Below are 21598 nucleotides of genomic sequence, written 5' to 3'. Positions count from 1 at the left end.
ACAGTGTTATTTGTCCATTACATCTCAATAATGCTGGGGCAAAAAACAAACAGCCAAAGGGCAGCCTGTCTCACTTCGCCCCCAGCTTGTAGATTAAAAGATCGTGTGTCTCTCAAGCCACGTTCTGCCTTCTGGTCAAATTCCACCTCACTCTGTGATCAACACAGCGATGAGTGAGGGAGATGCACAGTCTGGGGAAACCATGGCCAGCAAACCCCAGATGTCCCTCCCACCTTCCACAGCAGCAACCTGCGTTCCTAGCCTTCCTGCAACCCTCCCCACATCCTGAGGTCTCAGTAGCCAGTCTCTCTGGCTCTCACAAAACCATAAAAATAAGGACTCCCCTGGTGGTGCAGTGGTTAAGAATCCGCCTGCTAATGCAGGGGACACGGGTTCGAGCTCTGGTCCAGGAAGATCCCACATGTCGCGGAGCAACTAAGCCCGTGTGCCACAACTACTGAGCCTGTGCTCTAGAGCCCATCAGCCACAACTACTGAAGCCTGAGTGCCTAGAGCCTGTGCTCCGCAGCTAGAGAAGCCACCGCAATGAGAAGCCCACGCACCGCAACGAAGAGTAGCCCCCGCTCACCACAACTAGAGAAAGCCTGCGTGCAGCAACGAAGACCCAACGCAGCCAAAATAAGTAAGTAAAATATAAATAAATTTATATAAAACCCCCACAAAAATCAAGCCCAACTCCAATCAGAAAAGCATCAACCCTCTGTTAAGTCTCTGATGTCCCAAATATGTCTGGTGAAGTGGTATGTTTCCAATACAGATTTCACACAGAAGCTTGAGTAACCTTTGTAAAATCAGATCTGATCGTGTCTTCCACTTAAATCACTTTAAGGTCTTAGAAGGGAGAATCACTGCCTACACCAGGGCTTCTGCCAGGGCATACTACAGCCAGTGGGCCAAATGCAGCCAGGCACCTGTTTTTAAATAAAGTTTTATTGGAACATCACCACGGCCGCTTATTCAGCTATTGTCTGTGGCTGCTTTTGCTACGATGGCAGAGAGAGATGCCACAGACCACCTGAACTGCAAAGCCTAAAACATTTACTATCTGGCCCTTTACAGAAAAAATGTGCCCATGCCTGGCTTTCCTGTCTCTTTTTTCATCATTGTTGTAAAATATATATAACATAAAATTACCATTTTTAAGGGTACAATTCAGTGGCATTAAGTATATTCACATTGCTGTGCCACCATGGCCACCATCCGTCTCCAGAACTTTTCCACTTCCCAAACTGAAACTCTACCCAGTAAACACTAACTCCCCATTCCCCTCCTCCAGCCCCTGGCAACCTCTATTCTACTTTCTCTCTCTGTGAATTTGCCTGTTCTAGGCACCGCACATCAGTTCAATCATACTATAGTTGTCCTTTCATGTCTGGCTTAGTTCACTTAGCATCACGTTTTCAAGGTTCAGTCATGTTGTAGCAGGTGTCAGAATTTCATTCCTTTTTATGGCTGAATATTTCATTGTGCGGATGGATCACACTGTGTTCATCCCTTCATCTGCTGATGGACACTCGGGTTGTTTCACCTTTTGGCTGTTATGAACAGTGCTGCCACCTGCCTAACCCAGGACTCTCTTCTTGCATCACCTGCCTGCTCCCTTAGCCACAGAGGCCTTCCGTCAGTTCCTCCAATGGGTAAAGCTCCCTTCCTGGAACACCTCCCACCCCTTCCACCATCTTAATCCCTAATTAACCTTCAGTCTAAACAGTTCTTCTGGAAGCCACGCGGACCAAACCCTCCCCAGTCCCCCCATTCACCTCCCTGCCAGTGCAAACTCAATCAGCTCCACAAGTTCTGGCAGCATCCTGCACTTTCTCCTGATGGCCTGTAACACTGTTCGTAAGGACTGGACATAAGACTATAACATCTATGTGTGGTTACTGCATTAGTGTCAGTCTTCACGAGGCCGAGGGCTATGTCTCTTTCCTTTCCACTGTACCCTGCCAACTAGCCCAGAGTCTAGAACGCACCACATTTCGTCAATTCTAAGATGCACACAGGATGTATCTTATGATCAACGTCTTAGATTCACCCGCATGTGGTAGTGAGAGCTCACGAAACACCGGCTAAATCATTGAAATGGAAATGCAGTGAACCGCTCCCCAGTGCTTCCCCCACCTCAGAGCTCCCAGAACCAGGGTCCACGCCTTTTCACACACGACAGTTCCCAAATTTAGACTCTTCCCCGCATCTCCTCATAGGATTATCCCTAACCATTTTATCTTCTATGCCTCAGATGCAATTTTGTTAAAGGTAAATATTTAAAACGTGCTACTCACTTCTGTGACCCTGTTTAGCATTTCTTCCATTTTTAATACACTGAGACCTCAGAAACCTGCAAGGGACCCAGGTCACAGTCAGCCTCTGAGGGGCCCTGGAGGGAGCTGCCCCATTTCTCTCATTAGCCAGCATACAGCCACAAACACCGTGTCGCCCTCTGCTGGCAGCAAGTCCCACCCACGCCCGCCTCCCCCCCCCCCCCCCGCCCCCGCCCACCGCCCGCAAGCCAGAGTCAGGCACAGCCCATGTCAACTTTCAGGATTTTTCTCCCCTGGGTGCCTGTGGCCCCACCTGCAGCTTCTGTGGGACGACCTTTAGTCCACTTATCCGCTCCCTGAGCCCCTCCCACTCCCAGCAGACCTGGGCATGTATCTCAGGTATAAACACAGAGCAAGTCCCAGGCACAGGGTCAGTCAGAGCAGCACCATCCAGCATCGCAGCCACTTGACACAGGTAGCCATTCCACACTTGGAAGGTGGCCAGTATGAATTGAGATGAGCTGCTGGTGTGAAATACCCTCCAGATTTCAAAGACTCAGTGTGGAGAAAAGAATGCAAAGTGCTTCCGTAATAATACTTTACACTGATTCTATGTTGAAATGATCATGTTTTACTATATTGGGTTAAATGACATATCATGAAAGTTCATATCACTTGTTTCTTTTTACTCTTTTAAGGCAGCTACTAGAAAACGTAAGGTCGTGTATGCAGCTGGCGTCCTATTTCTTGGGGCAGCACTAGGATAGACTCTGCAGGGACTGGCAATTTTCCCTGTAAAGGGCCAGACGGTAAAGATTTCGGCTTTTCGGGCCACACTCAACTCGGCCATCGTAGCAGGAAAGCACCCACAGACAAAACGGAACGGAATGAATCTGGATGCGTTGCAATAAATTCAGGTTTGGCTCCTGGGCTATAGTTTTACGACTCCTACTTTACAGCATTAATAGTATTAAAAGGGGTCATTTCTGGGAAATTCCAGACCAGCCATTAGGGAAAATCCACCTTTCATTCAACTGGAGGACGGAAATACAAGTTGATTTGAAGCTTCCCTGACTGGGAGGCTCAGCTGCCCCCGGGAACCCACCAAATGCACTCACTTGGGCGTGTGGGCCTCGTCTACGCGGTGACCCAGCTGGAACTCGTGGGACTTGCTCCGATGCAGGGCCGTGAAACCCGGGATCAGGTGGATCAGCTTCCGGGAGGAAGGCGGCGGGGTCCCCGGGGGCTTCAGCTTGTTCTTCCTCCTCATGGGTGGCGTGCCGGGCGGGGTCACGGTGGTGACGATGTTGGGGGTGCGCGGCGGGGTGCGGACCGTGTGCCGCTGCCGGGGCGACGGAGGCAGGGACCGGTGGCCCGACTCCAGTGGCAGGGGCGGGCACAGGCCCGGGTAGGCGTCCACCGTGAGCCTGTCCACGTGGGTGTACACGGGGGCCCCCAGGCTGGGGCTGGCGTGACAGTAGTGCTGGACGCACTTGGACTGGACCCTGGGGCTCTGGGAGAGGTGGGTGCGGATCCACGGGGTCGGCTCCGGGGGGCACACGGGGTTGTTCTCCTTCCCCGTCTCCGTGGTGGGCCACTGGATGGTCCAGTCTTGTTTGGAAAGGTTGCCTCCTGAGTTGGGACAAAGGAGCAGAGACGACAGATGAGCCATGAGAAAGCGGATGAATTACACTGTAGGCACATTACCGTAGACGCGCACTACACCGTAGACACCGTGCACCGTGCGGGTGCTGATTACAGCGTGCTCCGTACGCACATTTACATAAATAATGCACGGTATGCTGTGTGCACATTTACATAAATTATGCACGGTAGGCTGTACGCATATTTACATAAATTCAACCACACCCACTTGGCCCCTCCAAAAAGAATGAAACCCTTTAGTTGACCGTCTCACCATAATCCCCATTCAACGGGCTTGCCCTCCACTGTCCACGGTTGGGGAGCCCACAGCTCAAATGTCCAAGGAAAGAGCATGGCAGGTGTGGGGAGAGGCGAGGAGGATGGTAAGGACTAAAGCATAGAGGCAGAAAGGAGACTTTCTTGTCTTACAACAGTTTATTAGAAAAAATGGAGCACTAAAAAAAAATCCTACTGCCTGAATGCAACTTGAGGTTTTTTCCAGCCCTGATATAAGCTAAGTCAGAAAATAAAACTAAATCCTACAGTGCACTAACATTTTTCACTCATTTGCTGTATTAAGAGTGCAAATACGTATTTGGTCTACACATACAGACTCTCAGGCTACAACGTGCAGTCCTACATCCTCTACACTAAGAGATGTAAAAGCGTAAGGGTCAAATACTGGGACCAAACGTTCAGGCTCCAAAACCGTCTAAGTCAGGGCAGGCACTTTCCTGGGTCCCTCTTCCGGTGTCTTCTCGAAGGCAATATATGGTGACAATGGGGAAACTGGCTCAGGAGGCTGAAGGAACAGGTGAGGGCAGACCTCCAGGCCCATGTGGATTTTATACCAAGTGCAACAGGAAGCCATTGAGGGTTTTGATCTAAAGTTCATTTCTCTGGTTAGCATCTATCACCATACAAAGATATCACATTATTACTGACCATATTCCCCACGCTGTAACTAGACTTATCGTGGTGATCGTTTTGTAATATATAGAAATTTCAAATCACTATGCTGTATACCAGGAAGTAACAGAGTGTTGTAGGTCAATTATACTTCAAAAGACAAACGAACTTGTAGAAAAGGAGATCAGATTTGTCATTACCAGAGATGGGGGTGCGGAGGAGGGGAACTGGATGAAGGCAGGCAAAAGGTACAAACTTCCAATTATAAGATAAATAAGTACTAGGGATGTGCTGTACCACATGATTAATATAATTAATACTGCCATTTGTTACACAGGGAAGTGGTTAGGAGAGTAAATCCTAAGAGTTCTCATCACAAGGAAAATACTAGTTCTTCTTCTTTTCTTTTGTGTCTATATGAGATGATGGATGTTCACTAAACCTATTGTGGTCATCACTTCATCATGTATGTAAGTCAAATCGTTATGCAGTACACCTTAAACATACACAGTGCTGTATGTCAATTATTTCTCAACAAAACGGGAAGAGAGAGAGAGAGAGAGAGAAAGGTAATAGATGATAGATAGACAGATAGTAGATGATAGATAGATAGATAGATAAAATTTAACTAATCCAAAAAAATCTAATACAGTTCATTTCTCAAATCACTGAGGCTGCTGCTTGGACAAGGAGAACCCAATTAAAGGGTATCACAGGGCTCCCGGTGAGAGAGGATGCTGGCTTCCACTTGGGTGGTGGCAGCACAGATGAAGAGAAGTCAGTAGGTATCAAGAGAGGACCACAGGGCTTCTCTGGTGGCGCAGTGGTTAAGAATCCACCTGCCAATGCAGGGGACATGAGTTCGAGCCCTGGTCCGGGAAGATCCCACACGCCGCGGAGCAACGAAGCCCGTATGCCACACCTACCGAGCCTGCGCGCTAGAGCCCGCGAGCCACAACTACTGAGCCTCTACAGCCCGTGCTCCGCATCAAGAGAAGCCACCGCAATGAGAAGCCCGCGCACCGCAACGAAGAGTAACCCCCGCTCGCCACAACTAGAGAAAGCCCGCATGCAGCAACAAAGACCCAACGCAGCCAAAAATAAATAAATAAATTTCTTTATTTTTAAGAAGAGAGAGAGAGAGAGAGAGGACCACGTGGCAGGACCTGGCAGAAGGCGATCGAGTGGGCCCTCCCATTACAGGCCAAGTTGAAATAAATTCCAACTCGTGGCCGACTGGCAATAACAATAATAATTACTATAAGGACCATAACAAGAGCTAATTTATAGAGCATTTGACAGTTTACAAAGTGCTTTCATGAACACTGACTCACTGCCCCTTTTTTAATTAAAAACAACTCATTTTGTTATTACATATTCATTATAGAAAAATTAGAAAATTCGGATAAGGAAAAAGGCAATGTTGTTCTACAGCCTAGCCATCCTGCCTATTATTGCTTGGCTGTGGAGCCTGCCAGCTGGTTTGCTGTGCTTTTTTTTTTTTTTTTTTTTTTTTTTAAGAAACGCCATAAGATCTTATTTAGTGGTTTGTCATCTCTTTTCTTCATTTGTTATATTGAGACTGTTCCACATCTTACTTAATTTTCATAAATCTGTGTGCAAAGGGCCATTTTGATCTCTACTTTGTAGATAAGGAAATGTATGTGCAGAGATGAAGATGTTTCCAAGGTTACAGCAGAGATGGGAGCTGGCCTCTGGGATTCAAACCCAGGATCTTGGCCAACTCAACAACGAGGGCACAGGGCCTCTAGGACAGTGGGACCTGCATTTACCGAAGACCCTGGACCGTCCTAATCAGCAAAATGGAAGCAGGAGCTGGAGCAAGGGCTACTCCTGGCAAGAGTCTCCCTTTTCCTTCCTCCCAGACTTTGCCAGAGCATTCTACCAAAATCACCATCACTATGGTGTGTTGATTCTCAAATATTTACACATACACATTAGCCCAGGGACTAAGAGAGCCAGCTCTGGAGTCAGATGACTTGGCCCTAATTCTGGCTCTCCTACTTCCTGGCTGTGTGACCTTGGACACTCATCAAACTTCTCTGAGTCTTAGCTTTATCAGCAGTGAAACAGGACAATAGTAGACCTGCTCTGGGGGAATATTATGAGGATCAAATGCAATAACACAAGCAGTGTGCTGAGCCCAGCACCTGGCACACAGCAGGCCCTCCATAAATGTTAGCTGATTGTACTGTAATTCTCAACACCATGGTGATGCGTTGCTACCTCCCGTTTAAAGCGTATGCACCTGTGCTGAGAGCTGAACATGGCACCAGGTGACGTCACCTCCCTGTGTACCTCTCGGAAGGTGAAGTTCAGAGAGGCTGAATAGCTCTGAGAGCTGGGGGCGGACAGAGAATCAAGCCTGGATCAGCTTGGTTCACCCAGCAAGCTCTGGACTGATGTATTTGCTCAGGAAATACAAACACATTGCCAAATGAGCCTAAGTAAAACATGTGTACAAAAGTAAATCTATTTTTTTAAGTTATCTTAATCACATACCACACTCCACGGCCACAGGGAAGTACTTTGGGCATTATCGCTAGAGCTCATGCTCCCCTGAGTGAAGTGAAAAGAATATGGGACTGCGACTCAGAGAGATCCAGCTTAGAACTCTGGTTCCACTGCTGATCAGCTCTGTGATCTTGGGCCAGTTACTTGACCTCTCTGAGACTCTGGGGGTTTGTAAAATGAGAATGAATAATCATGGCTCCCTTGGAGGGTGCAGTGAGGATTAAACACATTCATTCATTCATTCACCCAAGTATATTTCACAAATATCTGAACTCTTCTTGTATACCAGGCACTGTTCTAGGCACCGGGATACGGCAATGAACAAAAGAGACGAGAGTTCCTGTCCTCACAGAGCTCATGTTCTTGGTAAGGAAACAGAGAAGAAAAGGGGATGAACAAAAAAGTAACATTATATTACTTATAAGAAGTCATATATAATATAATGTCTATAATATGTCAGTGATAATAAATGCCATGGAGGAAAAGAAAGCTGGACGTGGGCACCAACGAAGAGTATTGGGGCTACTTCAATCAGAAAAGGATGCGGACGTGACAGTGGGCATTTGAGCAAATATCAGAGAGAAGCAAGGAGCGAGTTAATGAGGTAAAATGAGTCGAGCTGTCAGCACAGAGCCTGGACCACAAGATGATGCAGACGAATGGGCGGGTGCTTGAGGATGAGTGAGACGTCTATTCTGGATGCCTGGGACTCGTCTAGCCTGCTCCCCAGGCATTCGCTATACCAGCGCCTGGGGTCGGGCGTCTGTCTCCCCTGTCCTCGGGATGCTCACAGGCCAGTGGGAAGATCAACGATTAAATAAGCACTCACTGCAACTGCACTCCCAGGCATAGACCCAAAGGAATTGAAAGCAGCAGTCAAATGTTTGTCTGTGAATAAAAAGAATGAACTCCTGGGCTTCCCTGGTGGCGCGGTGGCTGGGAGTGCGCCTGCCGATGCAGGGGACACGGGTTCGTGCCCCGGTCCGGGAAGATCCCACATGCCGCGGAGCGGCTGGGCCCGTGAGCCATGGCCGCTGAGCCTGCGCGTCCGGAGCCTGTGCTCCACAACGGGAGAGGCCACAGCAGTGAGAGGTCCGCGTACCGCCAGAAAAAGCCACTGCGTCCTTATTGTGGTTGAATTGTATGCCCCCCAAAGCTATGTTGAAGCCCTAACCCCCAGTGCCAGTGAATGTGACCTTATTTGCAGATAGGGTCTCTGCAGATGTAATCAAGTTAAGATGAGGAAACAGTGGATTAGGGCGCACCCTAAACCCAATGACTGGTGTCCTTAAGAAGAGGAAAGGACACACAGAGGAGGAGGCCACGTGAAGACAGAGGCAGAGATTGCAGTGACGCAGCTACAAGCCAAGGATCGCCAGCAGCCACCAGAAGCTGGGAGAGAGGCACGGGACACATTCTCCCCTACAGCCTCCTCCTTGATTCTTCTCCACCAACACCTTGATTTTAGACTTCAAGCCCCCCAGAACTGGGAGAGAATACATTTCTGCCGTTTCAAGCCATCTAGTTTGTGGTGGTTTTGTTACAGCAGATCAAGGAGACTAACAGAGCCTTCCACCAGGAGTCAACGACATTTACTGAATATGGACTGCGGAGTTATGATAGAAAAGTTAGCATTTGGAGGGCCCTGCCAGGCCCAGTTAGGGGATTCAGTGCTTGTCTTACCTGCCCTGTAAGGTAGGTGTTATTGATCTGTTTTATAAATGAGTTCTACAAAGTCCCATAGCTGGTATTAACCTTCACCTTCACGCTTCCCCTTTATCACATGGCATCTGAAGTTGAGCTGGGATCCACTACCCCCCACAGCCTACAGTTCCTCCAAACACACACACACACACACACACACACACACACACACACACACACACACACACACACACAGAACTCCATGAGATTCAAGGAAGCATTGAGTTGGTCCCAAGGATCGCTGTCCTAAAGTTTCAAAGTCTGAGAGATAAAAAGTGTGGAAGAGAAGCTTTACTCTTTCCAAATTCCCTTCTCCATCAAATTCTCTTCTCCTTCACCCTTACATTAAAAAATCAGAAGTTTGGGGATGCAGAAGCAAAAAGCCTCATTTCATTAACCAAATTGCCAGCTGCTCAACTGACAGGGATTCAACTTCTCTCTGCCGACGCTTCAGAAGTGTTTCACTGATGGGCTATATTACATCAACTCTTCCCCTCTCTCTTTTGATCCTCTTTTTAATAAAGTCTGAGGCAAGAGGGTAATTTTTCATTTTAAATAGGGAAGGTGTGGCACCAAGGTGCTCTGGGAGTTATTAATCGTAGCCCTTGCTATCTTGTCATCTGTTTCTGGAAAATCATTTTATTTCAAGTCTTGAATGGGGTGGGGAGAAAGGAATAGGTTTTAAGAAATGAAAGGTCTAAGGATTGATTAAAGACATTTCAAGGTGCAGGGATTTTTCTTTTGACATTCTCTGATAAGTGACCAAGAGAAATAAAAGCCATTCTCAAGGGAGAAAGTGATTTCAGAAAGTCTAGGCAAGTGCCTAACTTCTTTGTCCCTTCCCATTAACATTTTATATACAGGGAAACGTCTGGCTTGGACTTTGTCTGAATTTCAGTGCCAGCATCAGAATGCATATATGCTACTATTCCAGAATCACCCCTGCTTGTAACTTTTGTGAATATTTCAAAACACTTGTTAGTTTAATCCTCACAACTTTCCGGCAAGAAACAGAACTTTTAGAGGCTGGCTGAAAATATTTCACTGGAGTCATTGGTAAAGCAAAAAAATAGTAACAATAATAATTATTATTAACACTAACAACAGTTACTGTTTATTGAGCACCTACTATGCACCAAAGAGTATTCTAAGTATTTTACATGCACCACTTCACATTATCCTCACAAGACCCTTTGGAGAAAATTCTGCTACTGTCTTCATGTTATAGTGGAGGAAACGGAGGATCATCTGAGAGACTGAGTGGCCCAAGGTCATACAGCTGATAAGTGGTACAGTGGGGTTTCCAATACAGGTCTGTACCCCTCACCATCCCGATTTTTCTAGGAGCCTCCCAATGCTCTCAGGAAGTGGAGACACAGTCAGAAAGCCCTTGAAAGGCTGAACCATTTTACAAAGACCTTTCGGATCAGCACTGAGGGCAATGCCATCTGACCCTTCAAAAAAAAGTCAAGGGGCTTCCCTGGTGGTGCAGTGGTTGAGAGTCCGCCTGCCGATGCAGGGGACACAGGTTCGTGCCCCGGTCCGGGAAGATCCCACATGGCGCGGAGCGGCTGGGCCTGTGAGCCATGGCCGCTAAGCCTGCGCGTCCGGAGCCTGTGCTCCGCAACAGGAGAGGCCACAACAGTGAGAGGCCCGCGTACCGCAAAAAAAAAAAAAAAAAAAAAAAAAAGTCAAATATGATACTCACTATAGACACAATCCCTGAAAGAGTGAAACCTGAAATTCAGGACGAATTTTCAAGTTTCTGGTTTGTAGTACTTGCAAAAAGAAGCAAATAAGGACAAATGAAAAACAAACCATTGCCAAAGCAATTCAACAGTGGCAAGAATCTTAATCTAAGATCGCATTAATGAGCTTGGCATCCGGCCAAACTGTGGGTTCCTCTGGGCACGGTCTCCACCCCAGGATGTCCCCAAGCTGGACCAAACAAATGCACTGACCCCAGTCCGTGCAGGTCATCTGGGAGATGGGCCAGGGCAGGGAGCTTGGGCTCTGACCCAGTAATGCTTCCTAGGTCCTGCCCTACGAGGCTTTTGCAATTTTATTATCCACCAGGAGATCTAGCCAGATTAATGTTTGGTCACGAACTTTAGGGTAGCTTTTCTGTTCTAACAAAGCTCCTTTTTATAAATAAAAAAAAAATGGTATTGAGGTGAAATTCACATCAACCATTTTTAAGTGCAGAATTCAGTGACATTTAGTACATTAACAATGTTGTCTCTATCAATTCTAAAAAATTTCCATCACTTCCCCCCAAAAAATCCCATACCTACTAAACAGTCACTCCCCACCTCACCCCCTTCTCTCAGCCTCTGGTAACCACTAATCTGTTTTCTGTCTCTATGGATTTACCTATTCTGGATGTTTCGTACAAATGGAATCATACAATAAATGATCTTTTGTAACTGGCTTCTCTCACTTTGTATCATGTTTTCAAGGCGCATTCTTGTTGTAGCCTGTATCAGAATCTCATTCCTCTTTATGGTTGAATAATATCCCATGATATGGGTAGAACACATTTTGTTCATCTGTTCATGAGTTGATGGACATCAGGGTTGTTTCCACTTTTTGGCTATTGTGAGCAGCACTGCTATGATAATTTGCATACGAGTATGTCTTTGAACAACTGTTTTCAATTCTTTGGGGTATATACCTAGGAGTGGAATTGCTGGGTCACCTGGTAATTCTGTTTAACCTTCTGAGAAACCGCCAAACTCTTTTCCACAGTGGCTGCACCATTTTATAGTCCCACCAACAATATACTAGGGTCTGATTTCTCCCAATCTCAGCCAACTCTTGTTATTTCTATTTATTTATTTATTATTATTATTATTGTCATCCTAATGAGTGTTTAACAAAGCACTTTTTTAATAGTACTATTTTTTAATTAATTTATTTATTTGCATTTTGGGGAGGCCACGCCCTGCAGCTTGCGGGATCTTAGTTCCCCAACCAGGGATCGAACTCGCACTCTCAACAGTAAGAGCACGGAGTCTTAACCACTGGACTGCCAGGGAAGTCCCAGCCAAGCACTTTCAATCACGGCCATAGCTAACGTTCATTGAGTGCTTACTGTACACCTCACTGCTGCCCCGCCATCTCTCACCCTGATGCCTTTTATTTCGTTTATTTCTCACGACAGCCCTGTGGGGTTGGTGAGGAAATTAAGGCTTTGGAAAATTAAAACACTTGCCCGAGGCCAAGCTCCAAACCCTGGTGTTCTGACCACAGACCACATTCTCTTGGCAGCTATACATAGCACATCTGAATTAATCCTCACAGCCACGCAGGGTGACATGTATTACCAGCCCCATTTTTCAGATGGAGAGACTGAGCCCCACAGAGCAGCAGGGACCTTCCCTAGGTCCGCCCACGTAGAAGGTGCCAGGTCCATCCGACTCCAAACCCCATGTTCTTTTCCCGCCGCTGTATATTCTTTTACAATATTTAGTGTTTTAATTGTTAAGTACAATTAAAATTGTGACTGGGATGCAGCCAATCTCCAGAATAAAGAGAGCAACCACCACCATCTGTTGGACAGTTTAAACTGAAAAAAAAGCCCTTCCTGGTTAGTAACACGGTTAGAATCTGTATGGAGAAAACTGCAATAAAACACCTCTGGTGGTGAGAATGTTTGATAGGGCACCAAGCCCTGGAGGTACTGACTGGTTCTGACACTGTACACTGCAGTCTCCTTGGAACCGTGGTTCTGAACCCCGGTGACCGTCAGCATCACACAGCAGCTCTGAACAGCCTAATACGAACGGTGAGCAGAGTGGATGGCACGGTGCACTGGACTCCAGGATTCCCGGGTTCCAAGCTTCCCACAGAGCTGAGTGCCCACCACTGTTCTCTGTGCATCACCTCCACCCTGCTACCCACTCTCTCTCCTCCCCCTCCTCCTGTTTCATTTTCCTCACACCCCTTACCACTCAGTGGAATTATTCTTTTATATCATCTGTTCTCATTATTCACCATCATTATATTCTATAATATAAAGTCACTGCAAACACTGAAATAGCCAATATTGAACCATGGCTCCTAGTGGAAATACAAGGTTAGGTTCCTATGACCCTCTGGTGACATTTTCATCAACTGATCCCTACATAATCTTGTTTTATGAATATTTCTGTTTAAAGACAGAATCTAATAAGTTATTTAATATCTATGTTGCTGATTCATTAACATTCAACTCGTGGCCAACAGCACTGTCACTCCTGCCTGAAGGAATCTTACATAACACACGTATTTTCTGGAAAGGCACATCGCAGCCTGCTTATGCCCAGGAGCAATGGACAGCACTTCAGCACTATGCTCAGGGGTCATTTTAAACAGAGAAATCACCCCCAAAAAGCACAAAAAAGGTGAAAAACTTGAGAAAAAAAAAACACCTCACTGACAGTATGAGAGCTGAAACAAGAAGGCAGAGCATGAACCTCAGCTGAGAACATGAACACCAGGTGACTCAGACTTTTCCCCACTCCACAAATCCAAGTATTGACTTTAGGATTATGAATAAATTTTAGGGAGTAGGCAAATTCACGGAGATGAACACAGAATCCATGAAGAATTAAGACTGACTGATTTATCTGTTTGTTTATCATCTGTCTTTCCCCCTGGAATACAAGCTCTAAGAAGACAGATGCCTGGGCTAGATTTCTCATCACTGCATCACCCAGCACCTAGCACAGTGCTTGGCAACAAATAAATGCAGATGTTTTTCCCCAGCACATATGTATATCAAATCATCATATGGTATCATATGGTACATCTAAAACTTATACCATGTTATTTGTCAATTATATCCCGATAAAGCTGGGGGAAATTTTTAAAATAAATATAAACTGTTTTGTCTCAATGCATAAATTATATACTGCTTCAAAAAATATTTGTGGACTGAATCAATTCTTCATAAATTCTAACTGCCATGACTGATAAACTTGTTTGTATCACCCATCCTGAATTCACCAAGCAGGGAGATGGGAAATACCTTAACACGGCTAAAATCCTATTCATGCCAAGGGCTGCCCTGCAAAGATAAAGTCTTGAGAAATAAAGGCCTGGTGACCACAGAAAAAGAGTAGGAAGATGTCCTTATCTTGATCCTGCCTCCTTCTGGCTCTATGTCCTCTGAGTAATAGCTGTGTCTCTGCCCCGCCCCAGCACCCTGCAGAAGGATGGACTGTCCCCTGGGCCTCTGAGGGACAAGGTGGAGGTGAGAAGGTGGGGGACCCATGGGGCTCAGACCAGTTCCCCGGGATGCAGCAGGAGAGAATCCACACAGGGACAAGCCACACTGGAGAAGGCTGCTCTCTGAGATGCTTCTAATTCCAGAACTCTCTGTCGCTCCATCCCTCTGCCACCCTTTGAGTGACAGGTGTTATATTAGTTCTATAACTTCTTGTGCTGGAAAATTCAAGAAAGCGGAAGGTGGCATTAGATGACCTCAGGTGCGGCAAGGCACCCTATTTTTATCTCCAGACAACTGACTGGTACAGCAGGTTTTCTTAATCCTCCTGCCTTTTCCCTCCCCGTGCGGATTCACTGGGACCCGCACCTGCCCTCATTTCTCTCCCAATTTCCCTCTGCGGGGAAATTGCTTGTGAAAGCTTTAGAGCCTGGTGTGGCAGGCAGTCAATCTGTTCAGGTTATCCACAGAGACAGAAATGTGGATGCTCCCAGGAAAAAGATGTTGGGAAAACTTTTATTATCCTCTGTCATCCTTCTTAACTGAGGCAGACACCTCCTTGGGCACCAGAGGGCTTTTCGGAGACCTCTAATTTAGCACCTCCTGTGATAACTCCTTGTCACAGAATGGCAGAACCCAACTGAGTTTGAATCCCAGCTCTACTGATTACAAGGTGTGTGACCTGGAGTCAAGTGCTTCACCTCTCTGAACTGCGCTTTGTGTATCACAAAAGGGAATGATAAAAGCACCCACTCCGTAGGGTTGTTTTGAGAATTCATGAAAATAAAGCACTTTGCAAACAGTCTACCTGCCCTCATTGTCATGACTGCTGCTCTTGTTGGTTAGCTGTAATTCTCTTTCATTCCCCAGGCAGCTATGTACGTTCATCTTTTAGATTAGACACCCACTATGTACAAGGCATTTGGATCCACAAAACCAGCGGCTTCTCCATCCACATAGAATTTATACCCTACAAACCAGATTATGAAGACTTAGCGTGAAAAAGAAGTTAAAAAAAAACCTCATTAATAATTTTTATATTAACTACATGTTGAAAGGGTTAAGTTTTTTGGAAATACTGGGCTACATAAAATATATTGTTAAATTTAGTGTCATTCCTTAAACGTTAAACATAGAGTTACCATATGATCCGGGAATTCTACTCCTAGGTATATACCCAAAAAAATTGAAAGCAGGGACTCAAACAGATACTTGCACACTGATGTTCATGGCAGCATTATTCACTATAACCAAAAGGTAGAAACAACTCAAGGGCCATCAACAGATGAATGAATAAACAAAATGTGGTCCATCCACCTAGAGTCTGTCATACAGAGTGAAGTAAGTCAGAAAGAGAAAAACAAATACCGTATGCTAACACATATATATGGAATCTAAGAAAAAGAAAAGGTCATGAAGAACCTAGGGGTAAGACGGGAATAAAGACACAGACCTACTAGAGAATGGACTTGAGGATATGGGGAGGGGGAAGGGTAAGCTGGGACAAAGCGAGAGAGTGGCATGGACATATATACACTACCAAATGTAAAATAAATAGCTAGTGGGAAGCAGCCGCATAGCACAGGGAGATCAGCTCGGTGCTTTGTGACCACCTAGAGGGGTGGGATAGGGAGGGTGGGAGGGAGGGAGACGCAAGAGGAAAGAGATATGGGAACATATGTATATGTATAACTGATTCACTTGGTTATAAAGCAGAAACTAACACACCATTGTAAAGCAATTATACTCCAATAAAGATGTTTAAAAAAAAAAGACAAGAAATAACAAGCATTAGTGAGGATATGGAAAAAAAATGTGGTCCATCCACACAATTGAATATTATTCAACCATAAAAACAGATGAAATTGTAATACATGCTACAACATGGATGAACCTTGAAAACGAGCTAAGTGAAATAATCCATTCACAAAAGGACAAATATCATTGTGTTTACACTTGTATGAGGTCCCTAGTCAACTTTATACAGACAGAAAGTAGAATGGTGGTTGCCAGGGGCTGGAGTTGTTGAATGGTTACAGAGTTTCAGTTTGGGATGATGAAAAAAGTTCTAGGGAGGAATAGTGGTGATGATTATACAACATTGTGAAAGTACTTGCTGCCCCTGAAACGTACACTTCAAACGGTTAACATGGGCAATTTGATGTTATGTATACTTTAACAGAATAAAAAATTAATGTCACCTGTTTCTTTTTTATTGTGACAACTAGAAGATTTTAAATTACATACATGGCTCATATTATCTTCTCCTTATACATATAACGTCCATCACAGATCTAGAAGAGGAAGCAAGCATTAAATATGGACTCACACTTCAATTATTTAGTTAGAACAGAGGGAGCTGAGGGCTGGGAAGAGGCTCCCCTGAGCTGGGGTCTGGAGGATGAGCAGTGGTTAATTAGGCAAAGAAAGAGAGGCAGGTGCCCCAACCAGGACATGCATGTCGTCCAAGGATGGGGCCCACTGGAGGATATGAGAGGGGCCAGTGGGGCCAGAGTATAGAAGGTCCGGGGTGGGGGGGAAAATGAGGGGGGTGGTGGCAGGCTGGGACCTGCGGGCCAAGGTGGGAAGTTGAGGCTTTATTCAAAGGACAGTGCCCTCTGTGCTCTGACGGTACTGATGGCCACCCCTTAGGAGGACGTGAGCCCACTGCATTTGAGCTGAGGACCTGCCCGTATCTGCAGTTAGACCACCAACTCCTGGAGGACAGAGGCCACGTCCTGACACTTTCCATCTCCTCATACCGTCTCAGGCCCTAGCACAACACTGGCACCAATAAATATTTGCTGGCTTGATCTGAAGGAAGCCAATCCAAATGGGTCCAGCTCCACAGCAGCTAACCTTTCCTGGTACCCAGGCTGCCACTGGAGCCCAAACACCACGTTGACGATGCTTCCAAAGAACACTTCCAAAAGGAGATGCTGCCGAGCCCAGAGGTTAAAAAAAAAAATGAAAAATTAAAAAATATCCCTCCTGGGCTTCCCTGGTGGTGCAGTGGTTGAGAGTCCGCCTGCCGATGCAGGGGACACGGGTTCGTGCCCCAGTCCGGGAAGATCCCACATGCCGCGGAGCAGCTGGGCCCGTGACCCATGGACGCTGAGCCTGCGTGTCCGGAGCCTGTGCTCCACAACGGGAGAGGCCACAGCAGTAGAGAGGCCCGCATACAGCAAAAAAAAAAAAAAATATATATATATATATACATATATATATATATATATATATATATATATATATATATATATCCCTCCCGGTCTAAACAATAATTAAACCTTTTTAACTGATTTAAAAAATCAGAGACTGAGATGGAACTAAGAGTGTCTAGTTAGCAACGCAGACACTCACGGCTACTCACCCCGAAGGGCAGTCTGATGCTGAGAGACAAGGCACCGAGCTTGCGTCCTGCAGTGGCTTACTCATCCCACAAATATTTATTGAGCACTTATTATGCAGCAAGCACTTATGAGGTGTTAGAAGCCTTGGGCAGCTTCTTGCCAACTGTATCTGGACCATAACTCCTCTCACATCTGGAATAACTCCTTGTACGCTGCAGTCAGAACTTCTGTATATTATACTATCGGGGTCAGTAAGGAAACTAACATTTTTAAAGGACTTACTCTGTGCCCTGCACCACACTAAACATTTTGCCTGTATTTTTAATTTTCACAGACAGAAGCAATTATTCACAAGGTACAGATGAGATTTGCAGGGGGCAGGGAGGGTCTAAGTTTTACTTGTTCTAAAGCTATACTGTTATTAGTGAAAAATGGCAAAATTTGAACTGAGAACTCCTCTTTCTTCCTCTCATGGTGGAGGATGATAAGGAAGAAGTGGGAGACGTTCATCTGAGCAAAAAAAAGAAGCAGAAGAAGAATACTGAACAAGGGCAGAGAATGGGAACAGGACACTCAGTCCCCTGGGAGCATCCTCTGGGCGGTGTCAGCAATTGGGGGAGTAAAAGGAATAATGGCCTGAAACGCTAATGTATTTCTGAAAGAGAAACGACAAAGTAACACACACTGCGGGTAAGGATAAAATGGTTTCACAAGTGACTGAACTCAATAAATATTTACTGAGCCCTACAGTATGCCAGTCATTGTGCTGAGAAGTGTCCAATATACAAGGAAAAAATAATAGCAGTGGCAATGACCCAGTCACACTTCACTGAGAGTCTACTGTGTGCCAGGCCCTATTCTAAACACCTATATTACCGAATCTAATCCTTACAATGGTGCTACAAGGTAGATACCAGTATTTCCCCATTTTATAGATGAAGGACGAAGAGGATGTGGGCCCTGACCCCAAGGGTGCCCTAGTGGAGTAGGGGAGATAAGGGGCCCAGGTGAGCAGCTTTGACATCATGAAGCGGCTTCAGGCAAGACACCAGGTAGCATGAGAATGGCCGTCAGCTGAGAGTTTAGAACCTGGCTTCACCTCTCTGAACCTCTGTTTCCTCACCTGTAAAATGGGGACAGTATCGGGCTTCCCTGGTGGCCACTGCTGGGAGGATTGAGACAACTGGGGACTGAACCATATACTTTTCATCCTCCCCCCTGGCACCTAAGCTAGGTATGTCCTTCTCAGGGTGGTGGCAGAAGGTGAGAGTGAGCAAGCCCAATTACACCAATGCTTTTTAAGCCTCTGCTTGAACCACATTTGCTAACACCCCATTGACCAGAGCAAGTCACATGGCCCTGCCAGAGTCAGAGTGGGAGGGCACCACAGAGTGACATGATGAAGGGCATGGATAGTGAGGGGAGGGGTTTATTAGGGCTGTTTGCAATTGTGATCCACCACAAGTTCATTACTGTCAGGTACTGGCCAATTATCCCGACAGGGTGGGGCTCTGTGTGTTATTGCATCTCAAAAACACATGCCTGATTTTTAAAAAATCTTAATGCAGAGGGACTGTGCAAAAAGGGAGATCAAGAAAGGTGGGGCTTCCCTGGTGGCGCAGTGGTTGAGAGTCCGCCTGCCGATGCAGGGGACACAGGTTCGTGCCCCCGTCTGGGAAGATCCCACATGCCGCGGGGCTGCTGGGCCCGTGAGCCATGGCCGCTGAGCCTGTGTGTCTGGAGCCTGTGCTCCGCAACAGGAGAGGCCACAACAGTGAGAGGCCCGTGTACCGCAAAAAAAAAAAAAAAAATGAGGACAGTATCACCTACCTCATAGGATTGTTTTGAGGGTCTAGTGAGTTGACATTTCTAAAATACCCATGCCAGTTCTGGGTCTGGCCATGATGGAAAAAGCCCATCTTAGGAGCACTGATTACAGCCCCAAACTCTGGGAAAAATGCAAAAGACAACTAATTATCTCAGGATTAAAACAAATAAATAACAGCAGGTGAAAAGGGGAGGAAGGTAAGACTTTGAAGAATGACTAATATGGTGAGTTTCCTTCATCTCCTAGTTTTGCCTTGAAAGTGGGCAGAATCTAGCAACTATGCAGTGGGCATGGAGAATAAACACCCCAGAGGAACCCATCTTTCTAGCCAAAGGATGGAGACATGGAGCCCTGTGAGCAGAAGAATGTGGGGAGAATCCTCTTTTTTTCTCTTTTTCCTCCCCCAGCCTTGCCCCCAGGTCACCCCAGCCATAAAACTGCTTTCATATGACACAGAAACGACACAGGTACCTAGGACCCCCAGAGAAAACCCATCCCTTTGGATAGAGGAGCTGGGAATAGGGGCCAGTGTGATGTGGATAACGTGAGGGAGAATCCACGGGGTGTTTTCTCTCTGTTTCGTCAGCACTTCATCCCAAGGTCAGGCTCAGCCATTCAGAATCATGCACCAGGGCAGCAGGCTAAACTCTGAAAGAACGCCATCTTTTTGGCCAGAAGAACTGAAGAAAGAAGTCCCTGGGAGCCAGAGAACGGGGAAGATATCCCCAAAAGGAAAGAGCGGGAGAAGGGGCTTCCTACTTCAGTGTGTAATACACTGCACGTGCTTAGGCCAACCCAAAGAAGCATCAGAAAAACTTAGAGAAATGATCTGGCGTTGGACCCACAGAAAGCAAGACAAAACTGACAGCCTGAATCTAATCAGATGGATTGCTTAAGAATATTAAAACAAAACAAACAAACAATAATCAATATTCTCCAAAGGAGATTTAGAATGTCACAATATTTCAAATGTCCAGGAGATACTCCAAAACTACCTTCATGTTTATAGACGTGATACATACAACAACGATAACGTAAAAGGAGGGTGGAAACACAGACAAGAGTAGACCCTTAATAAATGGTAACATTATACTTGCTCTAGTATACTCTGATATTTAAGAAACGTAATAGCTTGTGGATAGCTTTTCTACAGGGAGAGACTTGTTTCAATCATGCATGAGATTTCCAGATCTTCCTCAACATCAACCACGATGCCTACGTCTTTATACTAAGCACAATATGAAAACCTAGTCCCTGCTCTCTGAGTCCTTATAACCTAAGGCTGATTATAATGATACAATCAGAATTACGAAATCCAAAAAAAAAATGGGTTGTAATTATATACGTCAGCTCTCGGCTCAAACATCAAGCATCCTTCCCTGACCACCTTCTCTGGGTTGGTTCCCACCCTTGTTATTCTCCATCACTGCCTTGCCACTTAGCACATGTTTAAAATATGTGTTTATGTGTTCTTTTCATCATCACTCTTCTCCCTATAGCCTGTGCAGATCAAACTGGTCTTGTTCAGCTCTGTAGCACCTCATAGATGCCTGGCACAGAGTGGACACCAAAAGATTTTGGGATGAATGAATAAATGGACAAACGAGAGAAGTCAGTCGGTCAGTTGGTTGTTTAGTCAAAGTGAAGTGCAAATATGGTTTAGGAACAGATAGGTAAGGAAACCATGCTGTTAGGCGTAAGACGGAGATTTCAGATGAGCAAAACTACTGGACTTCACCAGAACAGACAAACGAGAAAGACTGTGATCTCCCCAGATCTTTATTAATAGACTAGACCACTATGTACTTGGGACAGATGGAATGATGATAAACTACTACAGAAGATTCTTGAAATACCTGTCTGCCCAATGATAAATGTTTGTTCTTTGTAATCAGGTCTATGAAAGAAGCCATTTTAAAGAAGCAACATCCCAGTACTTCCCTAACGACAGAAGTCAGACCACATCTATGGGATGGGAACTGGAAAGGAGAAATCTTGGGAGGAGATTGTGGATGGACGGCTATCTTTCTGCTGCCATGAGTCAGAAGAGGAATTAGATTTGTCCTAGATGGTTGCAGGGGTCATTGCTAAAACCAATAGGAAGAAATTAAAGGAAAGCAGATTTGGCTTATTACAAG

At 45.7% G+C, this 21598-nt stretch overlaps 1 protein-coding gene across 1 annotated transcript in view; it reads right to left on the bottom strand.

Moving 5' to 3' along the window:
- Window positions 1-21598, bottom strand: part of KSR2 (kinase suppressor of ras 2) — a gene marked incomplete at both ends in the record, with an annotated part of 400411 nt that overhangs the window by 245812 nt on the left and 133001 nt on the right. The window contains one exon of the mRNA XM_081251970.1: window positions 3400-3913. Coding sequence (XP_081108096.1) covers window positions 3400-3913 — 514 coding nt within the window. The remainder of the gene's footprint in view (window positions 1-3399; window positions 3914-21598) is intronic.

Source organism: Mesoplodon bidens (assembly GCF_964165515.1).
Source record: "Mesoplodon bidens genome assembly, chromosome: 13".
Lineage (NCBI taxonomy): Eukaryota > Metazoa > Chordata > Mammalia > Artiodactyla > Ziphiidae > Mesoplodon > Mesoplodon bidens.
This window is presented reverse-complemented; position numbering and strand designations above follow the sequence as displayed.